The 17903-nt window shown below is 46.2% G+C and overlaps 1 protein-coding gene and 1 long non-coding RNA gene across 2 annotated transcripts; one reads left to right on the forward strand and one right to left on the reverse strand.

The window, feature by feature from the left end:
* Positions 1-1430: 1430 nt before the first annotated feature.
* Positions 1431-3026, forward strand: LOC116058885. The gene is made up of 2 exons (XR_004107141.2): positions 1431-1918; positions 2948-3026. It is a non-coding gene; the product is annotated as an uncharacterized LOC116058885 (long non-coding RNA).
* Positions 3027-3192: 166 nt separating this feature from the next.
* Positions 3193-17596, reverse strand: ttr (transthyretin (prealbumin, amyloidosis type I)). Its single transcript, XM_031311826.1, has 4 exons — positions 17451-17596; positions 7239-7378; positions 7009-7144; positions 3193-3481 (listed from the first exon to the last, which is right to left on the reverse strand). Exons 1-4 carry the CDS (start codon positions 17520-17522, stop codon positions 3374-3376), a joined length of 456 nt encoding a protein of 151 aa, XP_031167686.1. The 5' UTR covers positions 17523-17596; the 3' UTR covers positions 3193-3373.
* Positions 17597-17903: the final 307 nt, after the last annotated feature.

Below are 17903 nucleotides of genomic sequence, written 5' to 3' on the forward strand. Positions count from 1 at the left end.
GTTCATGGTCGACAGGAAGACAACACAAGGGTTAATATATTTAATTAAATGTAGCCTATATGTTTTGTTCAGTGTAGTGATATAGTAGTGGCATGTACTGTAGGTGGAATAGTAGTAAAATGCTACTTGCTTATCAAATAGGAGGTCTAAAGCTTGGGCTCACGCTATCAACACCTTCTTGCTTGAAATTTTACATTTGCGTTTGCATGAACTGGGGTAGACGGGTTCCATATGCGCCATCTTGAAATACGTTAGCCGGTAAGGGAAAACAGGACATACTGCTCCGCCTTTCGCGTTTTCGCTGTCACATGATAAACTCACAGTTGCTGCTAATGCTGCTAATGGGTATCGTAGCTTCCCGGCCCCAGCAAGTTTGAAGAAGGAAACATGGAGGACCACACGTATTCAAAATCCAAATTTCAGGAACAGGAGTCTTCTTCTTTACCCAGAAAAAGAAAAATGATATTGAAAAGAGCAAGAGACCGGCTTTTTGAAGCGTGAAGGCTACCGTAGCTGTATTACATACTTTGAACTGCGTGGTGCGAGAGAGTTGATTGCGATATATGATCTCAACGCTAGATGGGACAAATTCCTACACATTGGACCTTTTTAAGAAGAATTTTCACGTATCTGTACTTTACTTTGTGTCAGGGTTTTGGTATTTTGTTCTGTTTTATTGTGTAGTCTTGTTTCTCTGTTTTGCTTGGTTTCCTGTTTTATTTTGAAAGTCTGTCTTGTCTCCCTTGTCTTGTCTAGCTTACGTCCTGTCTTTGTTTGTTTCCCGCCTTTTTTGATTGTTCTGCCCCACCCTGATTTGTTCCACCTGTTGTTTCACCTGCCTCTCGTTCCCTCATTACCTTGTGTATTTAGCCTCTCTGTTTTCCCTTGTCTCTTGTTGGATCGTCTCGTCTTTTTGCTGTGCGTTCTGTTTGTGTCTGCATTCCCTGTCGTGGATTTCCTTTATGAATTGGATTATATCTCCAAGTAAGTTTTGCTTATCTTTAAATAAAACTCTTTAAACTGCATTTGGGTCCAAACCTTGCCTGCCTTCGCACCAGACGTGACACTTTGTTATTTATATTTCCGGAAACTTTTACTCCACTACATTTCCTGAATAAAATGTATACTTTTACTCCACTACATTTCCTCTAAGCATCGTAGTTACTGTTACTACAAAATAAAATCAGAAGAAATGTGTTAGACTAGAAAAAAAGCAGGTTTTGCGAATCATTGCTCCTAAATTGCTAAGATAATGCATGCTCCATTCCATTTTTTTTTTTTAAACTTTTACTTCTAATTACATTTAATATCAGAAAATTACTTTTGATACTTAAATACAGTAAATATCAGATATTTTAAGACTTTTGCTCAAGTAATATTCTAAAAGGAAACTTCTACCAAAGTAATTTTCTGGTAAGATACTTTTACTCAAGTATTGCTTTCAAGTACTTTATACAAGACTGGATATCAGACACCACCACCACCACACTCACCATTCATAATGCACAGCCACTCCAACGAGGGAGAGGGACATTATAGGTCTACAGCTCAGTTCAGACCCCAGACAGAGCATCTCTCCGTGATCAGTTACCACGTATCTGCTTCAGGTAGGAGTCCTACTACGTTCTCAACTATCCAGGAGATAAAGGAAGGAAATCGTCAGTTAAGAAGACAAATGCATATTCCTTATTGCTCTCTCAGCTTCAAGGGAAGATATCCACATGCCTGTAAAAAAAAAAAAAAAAAAAAAAAAGTAATGACCATTTGTTTAAAAGAAACAAGAAGGGACCTTCTCTTTACCAATGCAATATTAGCTTGTTTGTTAAATTAAGTAAGCACTTATATTGTGTTTTTATTGAAATGTTTTAATTTCAACAACTACCAAATAGTACGTTAAGAGCCAGTGTTTTCATTAAAGGTCCCATGGCATGAAAATTTCACTTTATGAGGTTTTTTAACATTAATATGAGTTCCCCCAGCCTGCCTATGGTCCTCCAGTGGCTAGAAATGGCGATAGGTGTAAATCGAGCCCTGGGTATCCTGCGCTGCCTTTGAGAAAATGAAAGCTCAGATGGGCCGATCTGGAATCTTCCCTTTATGAGGTCATAAGGGGAAAGGTTACCTCCCCTTTCTCTGCTTTGCCCGCCCAGAGAATTTGGCCCGCCCATGACAACGAGAGAGACATCATGGCTTGCAAACAAGCGAAGCATCGCAGTTGGTCAAGGCCACACCCCCACCCTCCACCTTGCCCCCCCCCTCTCTCCTCCTCATTGTGGGACTGGCTCTAGTGGCTGTAATTCTACACCAATGCTGAATTTCGGGAAAGAGACTTCAGCTACAGTATTAAGGCTGTTATATACTGGACGCAGGCACGAAGCCCAACTGGCGCGTACAAATGTGACATCATGGCATCGCCGTGACTATTTATACCCGCGCTGGTGCTCGCAACACTAGTTGCAGTCTTCTCCTGAACAGAGGTGGCGCTAATGAGCAAAGGCTACAGACGTTGCTCTTTCTACGGACTAGAAGAAAAAAAAAAGTAAACAACGGCAGAACTGGCTGCAGCATTGCCGTCAATGCTTCGATTTGATTTGATGACCTACTTCGTCGGATCAAGCCTTTCATTCACCATAAAAGAACTCATCTTAACCCAGTAAGTTTACAAGAGAGACTTGCAGTCACTCTGAGAGTCCTGGCATCCGGTTGTCGGCGAACTTGTTCAGGCCTCCCATTTCCGCTTTGTCTCGCACCGCTGAAAAAAGTAAGAGTCGTGCCATACCTCTGCTCGCGCGCCATAAATCGGGAGCGCCGGCAGGATATTACGTCATTTTGACGTCACGATGGGGCGCGCCACCTTGGATGCGTCTAGTATAATTCACGTTTTAGGGGACCACTAAGGCCTATATAAAAGCATCCAAAAAGCAGCATGTCATAGGACCTTTTAAAGATCCCTCCAGACATGTTTTAAGATATATAGAAATACTTTGCTTTGAATAATGATTTCTTTCTGATATGGTTTTTCCACAAAAAAGTTCAGTTACCTTAAAGATTCTTAAAATGACATCTACTCATTCTCCCTCATTGAAAAATCCAGAAATGCTCTTTATTTCAAAAAAGTTGGATGCAAGATGTCTCCTACACTATTCACAGTGAAGCTCAAATATCCAAGGGAAGTAACACGTCAGCCAGTGCAACAGTGTGGCTCGGTGATGGGTTTTATGGCTCAGAGGAAGAAGATACATCAGGTTTTGGATACATGCACAACACATTCACACATTCATTGGTTTGGATCAGCACAAGAACAGAAAAACCAAATGATGTGCAGCTCACTGATGTCTCCAGCAGACTGTATATATCCAAGCTGCGATGTGTATCAATGGTGTGTGTTGGTCACCACAGCGGTGGTGCTGTAGGAGTACGGACTGAGCAGCATGGCCAAGGTGTAGTGACGATGACCCTCAGCATGGGCCTCAAACACCACCTACACACACACACACACACACACACACACACACACACACACACGGTCAATGGGAGAAACACACTCAGTGGGTGCTGAACAGGGGAGGGTATAAGTCATTGTTAAGGACAGGAGCGAGAAAAGAAATTGATGATGAACAACAGACAACACAAAGCAACAGCTCCGTTATTATCATGAAACCCACGACGCACAACAAACACACAGCTTCGACCCCCGCGTCCTCCATATTTTAGTTGCATTTCTTCTTCGACTTCTAAGTCTTAATGGCGGTTTATTTGTTGTATGTTGCGCAGGAGCCAACCAACCGCCGGCTGGCTTACTTCACTTCAGCTTTCCTATTAGCGGTGTGAATGCAAACAGAAAAAGCCCTTGAAGGTATCAATAGGGGGAGCTCCCAAGCGGGCAGTTCCTCACAGTGTCCCCAGAACCGTTTGGTCAGAAAACACCTACTGATAACAGATGACTTTTGGCCAAGCTGTTCTGGCAAATGTTAGCTCACACTGCAGACAAACAACAGAATAGCAAACAGCAGAACATGCTAATGTAAATACTGCTGCGCTGTCCCAACATACTGCTTGTCAGGTTTCAAGATCAGATCAGACAACAGAAGATAAGCGTGTTAGTGTGTCATCTAGGGCCAGGAGGATACTCCATCAGAACTGCTTGTCAGATGGCCATCTATACTATCGGCTGTGTCCAACCATTTCTGTAACCCTCTGAAACTGACAATCCAACGTTCATACCCAACTTCCTCAGTGATTGGTCCACTGAACTTTTCGCTCAGCGTTCGTCACAAACAATTGAGCGCAACACAATGAACGTCTGTAAAAATGTTCTTATGTCCATATTTAAATGATATCACATATGATCCCTCTTGATGACGGCCAGCTTTTCACCCCACCTCCCGTGTTGCTGTCCAGAAAACTATAATTCCTTTGATTTAGGGGTGGTAGAAGCTCAGTCAGTAGGGAGTTGGGTTGGGAACCGGAAGGTTGCTGACCAAAGTATGGTGGTGGACTGGGAGCTGGAGAGGTGCCAGTTCACCTCCTGGGCACTGCCAAGGTGCTCTTGAAAAATTGTAATTTCCCCTTGCGGGATTAATAAAGTATACATTATTATTATTATTATTATTATTATTTCTGACGTGGTCACACAGCATGTCGAAAGAACTGATCGAGTAACCCTGGCTCTTTCACTCAAAACATTGGCCAAAATAAAGCACAAACTGAGTAAAAGTGGCTATGTAGAAACGATACTAGACCCTGTTGTGGACCATGTTGTGGTTATGCAAATACATAAATATGTAAATGTAATTTAGTTATATTGTTTGCATGCAAAGGCATTACATGGGTCAAAATATTTAAAGCCCTTCTATAGACACGTTTATAGTATGTAAATCCCACTGGTTTCGAATCCCACTGCGGTACATCAACCAATGTGTCCCTTAAGACACTTAACCCCTAGTTGCTCCAGAGGTGTGCGAACTCTGACATATATAGCAATTGTAAGTCGCTTTGGATAAAAGCGTCAGCTAAATGACATGTAATGTAATAAAAATACTCTGCTATGATTAATATTTAGTTAGGTTTTCCAAAGTGGCAATAAACTGGAAGGGGCTGGAAGCACATATACTCTTTTTCCCTCATTAAGAAGTTCTGGATCTAGCCTCGTCCCGCCCACCACCGCTGCGTGCGCTTGGTTGACCGGTGAAAGAGCAGCGGGCATCAAAATGGCTAGAAACTTCAGAGAGATCCAGCCAGACATGTTTGAACCTCAATTTGCAGCCATAGTTTGGGCGTCCTGTCTGAACCCGGCATCAAGGCACATCATTAAAAAGTCCCGTCTTTAAAGGGGGGGGGGACTAAGCTTCATGACCCCGCCATAATCACAGCTGTGAGGCAGGAACACCTTCTTTACCAACCTGTCCTCACTCCCAACTCGTAAAATGCACCAAAGGCCCCTGAACAAATGCTGCTTTTTGACACGCTTGGAGTGAGAATGTGTTGTCTTTACCACCACTGCTGCTTGACAGGGGTGAAGAAGGAGGCTGGACTGGAGGACACAGTGCAGCTCTGAGTCTGACTGACAGCAGGAGTGCATTTAAAGTGCTCATATTATGCTCATTTTCAGGTTCATAATTGTATTTAGAGTTTATATCAGAATAGGTTTACATGGTTTAATTTTCAAAAAAACATCATATATTTGTTGTACTGCTCATTGCTGCAGCTCCTCTTTTCACCCTGTGTGTTGAGCTCTCTGTTTTAGCTACAGAGTGAGACCTCTCACTTCTGTTCCATTTTTGTTGGGAGTCACACATGCGCAATAGCTAGTGAAGAGGGATAAAATAAGATCTGGAATCCCCAGGCACTTAGGCCCCAGATTCTGATTCCAATTGCCTAACACTCTTAACACTCTAAACTCTAAACCATCCCTCTTAAGCGTATTCATTTTGATGATCACTTAACCAGTGGACTGAAATAAATTACTGAGACGATAGAATAAAGTCAACACTTCTTTAGTAACAGCATTTTAAAATATATACAAATACACATGCAGGCCTACATGCAGGCTACACAACTGACAACTCCTTGTGCCTCCCAGTTATGCGCAATAGTTACAAAGTTCCACTCCTTTTTATTCTCTCTAGGTGTAGTCCTTCCTCTGTGTCCTCAGCATGTGGGGGATGCTTCATGCACCCCAGGATGGCAGAAGTCTGTTCATTCTCCGAATGGGGGTTAACAGAAACCCCTCTCTCCTCGTCGTGACCTTTTTGACCAAGCGCCTAAACACACATCCCTACTTGACTATTTCCTGCCATAAAACCTCTCACACATAAACACACAATCATCATGGTAAACTTTAACTTTAACATCCTATATGGCATCACCCCCTCTTCTCTCCCTCAAACTTTTATCTTAACCTCACAGGGGGGTGACCTCTAGCAAGCTTAACCTTCTATGCGTCAGTGACATTCCATTGAACCACTTCCTCAATTGACTGCAGACAGCTTCTTTTGCAACGTGGACAAATATTACTTTAACTGCTGATATTCTATAATCATGTCTACAATAATAGAAATATCTCAACACTAGGTAAGGACAACTAGCCAGTCAGAAGCAGAGTATGAGGGCGTGCCATGCTAGCAGCTAGATGAGCATTATAACGTGTGTTACAAAGTGACGCACGTCCGTCACGGAAGTGAAGGCTGAACTACAACAGAGCTGTTTGGAGCAGTTTGTGAACAGTGTTTTCTGTTGGGGGTGGTAAGTCCCTTTGGGGTGGACTTTGGGCTTTTTCACTTTGTAAACCTATATGGTGCAATAAAAAAAGATATAGAACACAATAAAGGAAAGGGAAAAAGCCAAAAAGCATAATATGAGCACTTTAAAACAGCTGAAGCTGAATGTGAAGTTCAGATTAAAGATGTAGGGTGCACACTGAAAAGGTGCATCATGAACATGAAATCTTCACATAGTGGTGAGTGACATGGAATTGTAATGACAGACAGTACAATGGTTTGTACTCACATCAGCTGCTTCATGGAATGGCGTGCTACCCTCATTCTTCCAGTAACTTTTGGTATCAAACTCAACCCGATACACTCCTGCTGAGAACTGCTGCTCCGTGATCAGATTGTGGCTCTCTCCAGTGTCGTCCGTCACTCTGCAGTGAGGAACAGTGAAACCTGTCTGCATGCCTTGTAAGTATTGAACAGACAATGAGAAGAGACATAACATTTCTTTATTACTGTACATACCCATTAGCGATCTGTGTCCACGCCCCATCGGCAGCCTTCTGAAACACCCTGAGGGCCACAGATCCAGCTGGAGTCCCTTTCACCGCATCCAGGATTTTCACCGTCAGAGGACACTTGGTGTCTGAGCCGCCATGTTTCTCCTGCAGCACAGACACAAGCCAGGCCTGTCACACTTACAGCACCCATCCTCGCACAGCCACATGGTATTACCCAGACTGCTTCAGGGTTCAGTGTTCAAAGCACCATGCACATGGATAGTGAGTGCATCTTGTACATTGTGTATTAGGTAAAGTGAGAGGGAACTAAACTATTACCAATGCTCTATGTTATTCTCATTGGTAGTAGTACTTATGTTCTTTTCGCCCAGCATGTTTCCTTGGATTAGGGTGGCACTTAAATCATGGTTGCAGCTGTCCCGGTGGTCCTGCTCTGGGCCTTTCTATTCCCTGTTACACCCTGCTATGCTCTGCAGTTCCCTGCTACATCCTGCTACGCCCTGCTATGTCCTGCTATGTCCTGTAACGCCCTGCAGTGCCCTGCTATGCCATGAACTACTACAACTACTATTTCTGGTCATTGTTCCATTATCTTTATTGTGACTATTATTTCCACTGTTCATCACACCCCCAACCGGCACAGTCAGACACCGCCTACCAAGAGCCTGAGTCTGTCTGAGATTTCTCCCTAAAACTGGAATTGTTGGGTCTTTGTAAATTAAAGTTTGGTCTAGACCTACTCTATCTGTAAAGTGTTTTGAGATAACTCTTTTTATGATTTGATACTATACATAAAATTGAATTAAATAGTGATACTGGATGATAACTCTGGAGACATTGGGAGCCCGATGTTCTTAAAAAGAACATAGCAGCGTACAGACATTTCCCTGGGGAAACCATTGTTACCATATGTACCCCGTGCCCAAAATAGCTATCCATTAAAAAAACAGTCTGTCACGGTTTAGGGATATTTCTGTTCCAGTTTGTTCATTTCTGTTGTCTTTATTGTTTATTTGTGCATGTTTCCTGTGTTTGTATATTCTGTATATTTCTGTTTAGTTATCTCCTGGTTTATAGTGTATTTTTGGTTAATTCCTGTGTTCTGTGTTCTGTGTTGTCAAGTTACTGTGTTTAGTTGATTTCAGGTTTTTGTTAGTGGTTCCTGTTTCCTGTTTTATTTTTATAGTCTGTTTTCTGTCCCGTCATGTCTAGTTTTACCTTTTTGTTCCCGCCTTTGTTGATTGTCCTGCCCCGCCCTGATGTGTTTCACCTGTCGTGTCACCTGTCCCTCATTTGTTCATTACCTCATGTATTTAACCCCTGTGTTCCCTTTGTCTCTTGTCAGATCGTTTTGTATCTTTGTGTCAGTTTGTGTTCCTGTCCTGTCAGCGTGTCGTAGCCTGTGCCCTTGTTTTTGGATTCCCTATTCTGGTTTTTGTATTTTTGACCTTTTTGCCTGTGTCTTCAGGACTTCCTTCGTTGTTTGCTCTCCTCATTTTTTGTTCATTAAACCTGTGTTTAACCATCGCCTGCCTGCCTGCCTGCCTCTCTCTGCGTTTGGGTCCTCTTTCCTCCGCCTCCCCGTAACAGAACGATCTGACCAGTATGGACCCAGCGGAGAAGGTTTTTTTTTAAGAAGAAGGTGCTGGAGTTTGGCTGGACTGTGCAGTGTCTGCTTTGCACTGAGCCTGACCGGCACCCTCCCCTCCTGAAGAAGCTCGACATTCAGCGGCAGTGGTTGTCGGAGAGGCCATGGGTGAGCCACTTTGTTCCCCAGCTGGAGGATATTAAGCACTGGCTAGATTATTTTTCCCGAGCCACCTCCAGTGACTCGCCCACCAGCCTGCCTCCTTCCCAGTCGGCTAACACCGAGGCCATCGGTGCATGTTTTGTCAACCCTTCTGTTCCCGAGCTGACGTGCAACCCTTCTGTTCCGGAGCTGATGTGCAACCCTTCTGTTCCCGGGCTGGCGTGCAGCTCTCCTGTTCCCGGGCTGGCGTGCAGCTCTCCTGACTCCGGGCTGGCGTGCAGCTCTCCTGACTTCGAGCTGGTGTGCAGCTCTCCTGACTCCGAGCTGGCGTGCAGCTCCGAGCTGGCGTGCAGCTCTCCTGACTCCGAGCTGGCGTGCAGCCTCCCTAATCCCCGGCTAGCTAGCAGCCCCCCTGAATCCAAGCTAGCTAGCGATCCCCCTGAGCCCCTGCTAGCTAGTGATCCCCCTGATTCCCCGCTAGCTAGCATCTCCCCAGAATCCAGGCTAGCTAGCAGCCTTCCTGATTCCTGGCTAGCTAGCAGCCTTGCAACTTCCCCGCTAGCTAGCAACCTCCCCGAGTCCGGGCTAGCTAGCAACCTCCCTAAATCCAGGCTAGCTAGCAAACCCCCTGAATCCAGGCTAGCTAGCAGCTTTCTTGATCCCCGGCTGGCTAGCAGCCTCTCTGAGCCCCTGCTAGCTAGTAGCCTTCCTGAGCCCAGGCTAGTTAGCAGCCCCTCTGAATCCAGGCTAGCTAGCAGCCCCCTTGAGCCCCAGCTAGCTAGCAGCCCTCCTGAATCCAGGCTAGCTAGCAGCCTCCCTGAGCCCCGGCTAGCTAGCAACCTCCCTGAGCCACAGCTAGCTAGCAACTTCCCTGATTCCCTGCTAGCTAGCATCTCCCCTGAATCCAGGCTAGCTAGCAGCCTTCCTGATCCCCGGCTAGCTAGCAACTTCCCTGAGCCCCAGCTAGCTAGCAACACCCCTGATTCCCTGCTAGCTAGCATCTCCCCTGAATCCAGGCTAGCTAGCAGCCTTCCTGAGCCCCGGCTAGCTAGCAACTTCCCTGAGCCCCAGCTAGCTAGCAACCCCCCTGATTCCCTGCTAGCTAGCATCTCCCCTGAATCCAGGCTAGCTAGCAGCCTTCCTGAGCCCCGGCTAGCTAGCAACTTCCCTGAGCCCCAGCTAGCTAGCAACCCCCCTGATTCCCTGCTAGCTAGCATCTCCCCTGAATCCAGGCTTGCTAGCAGCCTTCTTGATCCCCGGCTGGCTAGCAGCCTCTCTGAGCCCCGGCTAGCTAGTAGCCTTCCTGAGCCCAGGCTAGTTAGCAACCCCCTTGAGTCCAGGCTAGCTAGCACTCTCCCAGATCCCAGGCTAGCTAGCAGCCCCCCTGAATTTAGGCTGGCTAGCAGCCTCTCAGAGCCCCAGCTAGCTAGCAACCTCCCCGAATCCTGGCCACCTAGTAACCCCCCTGACTCCAGGCTTGCTAGCAGCTTTCCTAGTGTCCCCGAGCTTCCTAGTGTCCCCGAACTCCCTAGTGTCCTTGAGCTCCTTACTGTCCCCAAGCTGCCCAGTGTCCCCAAGCTGCCCAGTGTCCCCAAGCTGCCCAGTGTCCCAGCACTGCCCAGCTTCCCCGAGCTTCCTAGTGTCCCCAAGCTTCCTAGTGTCCCCGAGCTCCCTAGGGTCCCCAAGCTGCCCAGTGTCCCAGCACTGCCCAGTGTCCCAGCACTGCCCAGCTTCCCCGAGCTCCCTAGTGTCCCCGAGCTCCCTAGTGTCCCCGAGCTTCCTAGTGTCCCCGAGCTCCCTAGTGGCCCTGAGCTTTTCGTAGAGTTTCCTAGAGTTCCGGAGTTTCCTAGAGTTCCCAAGTTTCTTAGAGTTCCCAAGTTCCCTAGTGTCCCAAGGCTGTCCTTGATCCTTGATCCCCGGCTGACTAGTAGCTCTCCTGATCCCTGAATCCTGGCTGGTGTCCAGTCCCTCTGAACTGGCTATAGCCGCCCCTGAGACCGCCCCTGAGACTTTGCCGGTCCCCGGCACCCCTGTGACCGCCCTTGAGACCACCCCTAGGATTTTGCCTTTGTCCTGCCCCCCTGAGACTTTGCCTGTGGTGGTCAGGCCGACTCCTGCCCCTCGTGCCCTGTCGGCGGTCAGGCCGACTCCTGCCCCTCGTGCCCTGTCGGCGGTCAGGCCGACTCCTGCCCCACGTGCCCTGTCGGCGGTCAGGCCCACTCCTGCCCCTCGTGCCCTGTTGGCACCCCAGTCAACCTCTGCCCTGGTTGCCTGGCCACCTGACTCCGGCCCAGCTGACCCGCCGCCTGACTCCGGCCCAGCTGACCCGTCGCCAGGCCCCGGCCCAGCTGACCCGTCACCTGGTCCCGGCCCAGCTGCCCCTTCACCTGCGCAGCCTCCCAAGGGGCTCCGCCTTGGCCGACCTGCAAGGCCCCCGGAGGGGCGCTGCCCTCGAAGTCCAGTACGGCCACCTGAGAGATTCTGCCTTCGTCGCCAGTGGCCAGAAGGTTTCTGCCTCCGTCGCAGGCCGCCAGAGGGATTCTGCCTTCGTCGCCGGTGGCCAGAGGGTTTCTGCCTTCGTCGCCGGTGGCCAGAGGGATTCTGCCTTCGTCGCCGGTGGCCAGAGGGATTCTGCCTTCGTCGCCGGTGGCCAGAGGGTTTCTGCCTTCGTCGCAGGCCGCCTGAAGGCTTCTGCCTTCGTGGCTGCTCTCAATCCCCTGTTGCCGAGGCCTCTCTGCCCCCTGTTGCCGAGGCCTCTCTGCCCCCTGTTGCCGAGGCCTCTCTGCCCCCTGTTGCCGAGGCCTCTCTGCCCCCTGTCGCCGAGGCCTCACCGGCCCTCTGTTCCCCCAGGCCTCACCGGCCCTCTGTTCTGTTTTCCCCAGTGACTCTCTGTTCCCCGTCCCGAGTGGCCTCGCTCTGTGTTCCCCCCGAGTGGCCCCGCTCTGTGTTCCCCCCGAGTGGCCCCGCTCTGTTTTCCCCAGTGACTCTTTTTCCCCCAGGCCTCTCCGGCCCTGTTTCCTCCCTGTGCCCCAGTGACTCTCCGTTCCCCGGGCCCCAGGGCGCTTATTCCTTGTGCCCTAGTGACTCTCTGTTCCCTGTGCCACAGTGACACTCTGCTCCCTGTGCCCCAGTGACACTCTGCCTCCCCCGGACTCTAGTCGCCCTTTTTGGGCTGTTTTTTGTTATGGACGTCTGGTATCCGCCCTTGAGGGGGGGGCCCCTGTCACGGTTTAGGGATATTTCTGTTCCAGTTTGTTCATTTCTGTTGTCTTTATTGTTTATTTGTGCATGTTTCCTGTGTTTGTATATTCTGTATATTTCTGTTTAGTTATCTCCTGGTTTATAGTGTATTTTTGGTTAATTCCTGTGTTCTGTGTTCTGTGTTGTCAAGTTACTGTGTTTAGTTGATTTCAGGTTTTTGTTAGTGGTTCCTGTTTTATTTTTATAGTCTGTTTTCTGTCCCGTCATGTCTAGTTTTACCTTTTTGTTCCCGCCTTTGTTGATTGTCCTGCCCCGCCCTGATGTGTTTCACCTGTCGTGTCACCTGTCCCTCATTTGTTCATTACCTCATGTATTTAACCCCTGTGTTCCCTTTGTCTCTTGTCAGATCGTTTTGTATCTTTGTGTCAGTTTGTGTTCCTGTCCTGTCAGCGTGTCGTAGCCTGTGCCCTTGTTTTTGGATTCCCTATTCTGGTTTTTGTATTTTTGACCTTTTTGCCTGTGTCTTCAGGACTTCCTTCGTTGTTTGCTCTCCTCATTTTTTGTTCATTAAACCTGTGTTTAACCATCGCCTGCCTGCCTGCCTGCCTCTCTCTGCGTTTGGGTCCTCTTTCCTCCGCCTCCCCGTAACACAGTCAGCTCAATCCCCTGGCTTTTTTTTTTTTTTTTTTTTAAAGATTATTTTTTGGGCATTTCTGCCTTTAATCACTGGGGCAGCTTAGATATGAAAGGGGAGAGAGAGAAGGGGAAGACATGCAGGTAATTGCAGCAGGTCGGAATCAATTCAAATCATAAGAGTTATCTCGAGACACTTTACAGATAGAGTAGGTCTAGACCACACTCTGTAGTTTACGAAGCCCCAACTATTACAGTGGTTGCCTCAAGAGCAAGCATTAGCAGTAGCTATTGCGACAGTGGCAAGGAGAAACTCCCTTTTTTGTTAGGAAGAAACCTCAGACAGACCCAGACTCTTGGTAGGCGGTGTCTGACGGCACCGGTTGGGGGTGTGATGAACAGTGGCAATAATAGTCATAAAGATAATGGAACAGTGACTACAATGGTAGTTGTAGTAGTTCATGTCATAGTAGGGTACAGCATGGCGTTATGGGGTGTAGTTTGGCACAGCAGCCTGGGTGGACGCGGTTGGACGCAGCAGGACGCAGTTGGACACTGCAGGGAATCGCAGAGCGTAGCAGGGTGTAGTAGGTCCATAGCGTCAGCTGCACCCAAGACCCAGGTCTAGGTGCCACCCTATTCCAAGGCGATATTCTGGGTGAAGAAGAAGAAACATAGGGACTCCGGAGAGAAAAACTCCCCAGAGCTAGGTTAGTAACAAGCATTTCTGTGACTAAGATGCACACAAAAGGAGACAAGTGAAAAGAGAGAAGAGAGAGCAGCTCATTGTGTCCTTGGAAGGAAGGAACTTCCCCAGCAGCAGTCTGGAGTTATAATAGCATAACTAAGAGAGGCAGGCTAAAGAGAGGGGCCGGACCGGGCTCGTACTCTCCCCTGCCGGAACGGGCTTTACATCCTGCCTCCCTCTACTCTACTACGCTGCAACTCCTCACTCTCTAACTATAAGCTTTATCAAAGATGATGGTTTTCAGTTTATTCTTAAATGTGGTGATGGTGTCTGCCCCCCGAACCCAAGTTGGGAGCTGGTTCCACAGGAGAGGAGCCTGGTAGCTGAAGGCTCTGGCTCCCATTCTACTTTTAGAGACTCTAGGAACCAAAAGTAGCTCTGAGTTCTGGGAGCGCAGTGCTCTAGTGGGACAATAAGGTACTAAGAGCTCTTCTATGTATGATGGTGCTTGACCATTTAGTGCTTTGTAGGTCAGGAGAAGGATTTTAAATTCAATCCTGGATTTTATAGGAAGCCAATGCAGAGAAGCTAATACAGGAGAAATGTGATCTCTTTTGTTAGTTCTTGTCAGAACACGTGCTGCAGCATTCTGGATCAGCTGGAGAGTCTTGAGGGACTTATTTGAGCAGCCTGATAGTAAAGAATTACAGTAGTCCAGCCGGGAAGTAACGAATGCATGGACTAGTTTTCCAGCATCGTTTTGAGATAGGATGTTCCTGATTTTGGCAATGTTACGAAGATGGAAAAAAACTGTTCTTGAGGTTTGTTTTAAGTGGGCGTTAAAGGATAAATCCTGATCAAAAATAACTCCTAGATTTCTAACAGTAGTGCTGGAGGCCAGGGCAATGCCATCTAGGGTAGCTATATCTTTAGATAGTGAAGTTCAGAGGTGCTTGTGTCCCAGCACAATAACTTCAGTTTTGTTTGAGTTTAACATCAGAAAATTGTGGGTCATCCAGGATTTTATATCCTTTATGCACGCTTGAAGTTTAGCTAACTGACCGCTTTTGTCTGGCTTAATTGACAGGTAGGAATCGAACCCTGGGCCTCTGTGTCGAGGAATTAACCTCTTCATGTGGGCGTGCACACAAGTCAGCAGGCAACAACAGCTTTATATAAAATAAACACAGCGGCGTTCCAGCATTTCACTGAGGAAACCAATGTTACTGTATGTCCCCCCCTGTCCAAAATAGCTATCCATTAAAACAACAGTCAGCTGCAGGTACTGTAAACCAGCCTCCCCTGGCTTTTATCTGTACATACTCTGTTTGTTCATTCATGTTAAACTATTGAGTCAGCATAAAACAAATGCGAGCTCTTTTTATTCTGCGAGTCAGGAGTTCAAAGAGCAGTGACCGATGAGTCATCTTTGTTTTGTTTAGTACGTTTTCAGATGAATCTAAACTTAAGAACATTCAGTAGCCAATGAGCTCTTCGGCTTTGTGCAAGAAAAACAATGCACAAATACCACAGGAAAGTCATTCAAAATACATAATTACAGTAACAGACGACAAGACAAGAATAATAGTGAAATATAATAACATAGATGCCAATACGGCTTTAAAGATGAGAATAAAATAATTAAAGTTGCTGAAAATAATTTCCAAACATTGTGAGATGCCTTGTTACAGTTGATCTTATGATTAGATTGGTGAGGATTTTTGTAGAGAAAGGATCATGTTTTAGTTGTTAGTTAGTTGGTGAGTTGTGGTGATCCACACTAAGAAGATGAATGAATGAATGAATGAATGAGTAATATTTACCTTGTAAAGCCAGGGACAGAGATACATAGGGAATAAGCTCTAACTGGAACTAAACAGGCTAAACCATGATTATTAATAAATAAGATATTTAACTATGATTTCAATACATCAGCCTCTTTGGTTCATCAATACTCAATCAACATTCAATTCCAAGCCAAATCATTCGTCACAGCTTCATATTGTACCATATCATTTATTCAGCACTGTGTATCCAGCTCAGTGAGTTCTAGCAGCTGTTATCTCTGTGTTTACAGGACACAGAGCATGTATCACGTAGGTCACTGAACCCACAAACGCATCTGCTCTGCTGCCTCTTCAAAGTTTCCGTTTAGTCAGTAACAGTCGCTGTATCAGTGTTAAAAAAAAGGCTGCATTAGTTAACCGAGGTGTGTTCAGGCACATCATGTTTGCCTCATGTTTACAACAAGGAGGTAGAGCTAAGCAATATCATGCCTGTAATTATGTATTTTGAATGACTTTCCTGTGGTATTTGTGCGTTGTTTTTCTTGCACAAAGCCGAAGAGCTCATTGGCTACTGAATGTTCTTAAGTTTAGATTCATCTGAAAACGTACTAAACAAAACAAAGATGACTCATCGGTCACTGCTCTTTGAACTCCTGACTCGCAGAATAAAAAGAGCTCGCATTTGTTTTATGCTGACTCAATAGTTTAACATGAATGAACAAACAGAGTATGTACAGATAAAAGCCAGGGGAGGCTGGTTTACAGTACCTGCAGCTGACTGTTGTTTTAATGGATAGCTATTTTGGACAGGGGGGGACATACAGTAACATTGGTTTCCTCAGTGAAATGCTGGAACGCCGCTGTGTTTATTTTATATAAAGCTGTTGTTGCCTGCTGACTTGTGTGCACGCCCACATGAAGAGGTTAATTCCTCGACACAGAGAGCCAGGGTTCGATTCCGACCTGCTGCAATTACCTGGATGTCTTCCCCCTCTCTCTCTCCCCTTTCATATCTAAGCTGCCCCAGTGATTAAAGGCAGAAATGCCCAAAAAAGAATCTTTAAAAAAAAAAAAGCCAGGGGATGGAGCTGCTTTTTTTTTTTAATGGATAGCTATTTTGGGCACCGGGAACATATGGTAACAATGGTTTCCCCAGGGAAATCCCATCCATTACCGAGTAAAAAAAAAAAAAAAAACTTTGACTAATGAACACAGAAAGCCCGGAACCACTACAGTGACGAATGATAAGCATCTAAGCTGCCTACCAGGTGCCAAGTCTTTCTGTAGGAGATTGAGAAGGAGATGGAGGTGGATCAGGCGAGCGACGACGGTTCAGAGACTGTTTCAGTAGAAATGCTAGCTGAAACATCGAATGCTGCTGCCCAAAACAACGAAAATCCTTGGCTACGTTTGAAAGACTGTTTTTCATTTAAATTCAAGAGGGCCAATATCATGCAATGTCAGATGTGCCTACCAAAGTACCTAACTACCAGACTAATTGCCAATTAGCAAAACAACATGTTTCATGCTAATTTTTGTCTAGCACTAGCAACCCCTAGGACAATGTATGTAGGACACTGACTAAATGAATTCACATACATTTAATGTCATGTGTGACATGTGTTTTAATGTAACTAAGTAACTTTTACTTAAAGTACATTTTAAATAAACTACTTTTTACTTTTACTTGAGTAATTTTTCAGATAGGTAATTTCACTTGTAATATTTCATCAAAGTATTGGTACTTTTACTTGAGTACAATATTTTAGTACTTTTTTCCACCTCTGTTGATTAGTGTTTGGGGTCCTTCAGCTGTACAGTCTAATCTCTGTGTTACATTCCATCATATGTATTTTGATCAACACATCCAATCATTGACCCGTATCAATCATTGATGTTTGAAAGGACTTCACAGTGACCCTCTGGCATCAAAGAGGATCATGTCAAATCAGGACTTAAATGTGTCGAGAATCTCTGATAAGCTCAGTTTACAACAATCACACATTTAAACACGCAAATATTGCTGGAAGAACTTTGTTTTTCCTGAACCTCACGTGTGTCAACAAATATTGAAACCTGTAGCTCCAGACTGTACAGTATGCACCTCGACAACACAATCTTCTCATTCCTGACACACAGTAGTACACAGACACTGACCGTGGGGGTGGGGGTGGAGTTGCAGAGCAGCACAGCCGAGGCTAGAAGCAGACAGTGCACTGGTTGAATCATGGTCGGCTGACGGACAGACTGATGCTCAAACAGGACCTTCACTGTCTCGGGCCTCTTATAAGAGCAGCTGAGCAACCCCCACCCCCTCACTCTGTGGACCACGTCAACACCTGGACAATGTATAACTCCGCTCTGGACCAAACCAGTGTAGATGCTGCAGCTCCCAGTCCTCCCATCACTGAGTCCTCCACAATCTGCTCTTTGAGGCTCATTCGGTCAAAACTTTGATGCTAAGTTAGCATTGTATGAGATGTCTTTGTTATGACAACTTTATTAACCTATAACCTGTCATAAATAAACTTGTGTTTTTGTTGTTAAAAAAGGTCTCTTAAGACTATTTATTGTCATTTTAAATATTAGCTGGCTTTTGGTGTTCAGATT

Source organism: Sander lucioperca, chromosome 11 (assembly GCF_008315115.2).
Source record: "Sander lucioperca isolate FBNREF2018 chromosome 11, SLUC_FBN_1.2, whole genome shotgun sequence".
Lineage (NCBI taxonomy): Eukaryota > Metazoa > Chordata > Actinopteri > Perciformes > Percidae > Sander > Sander lucioperca.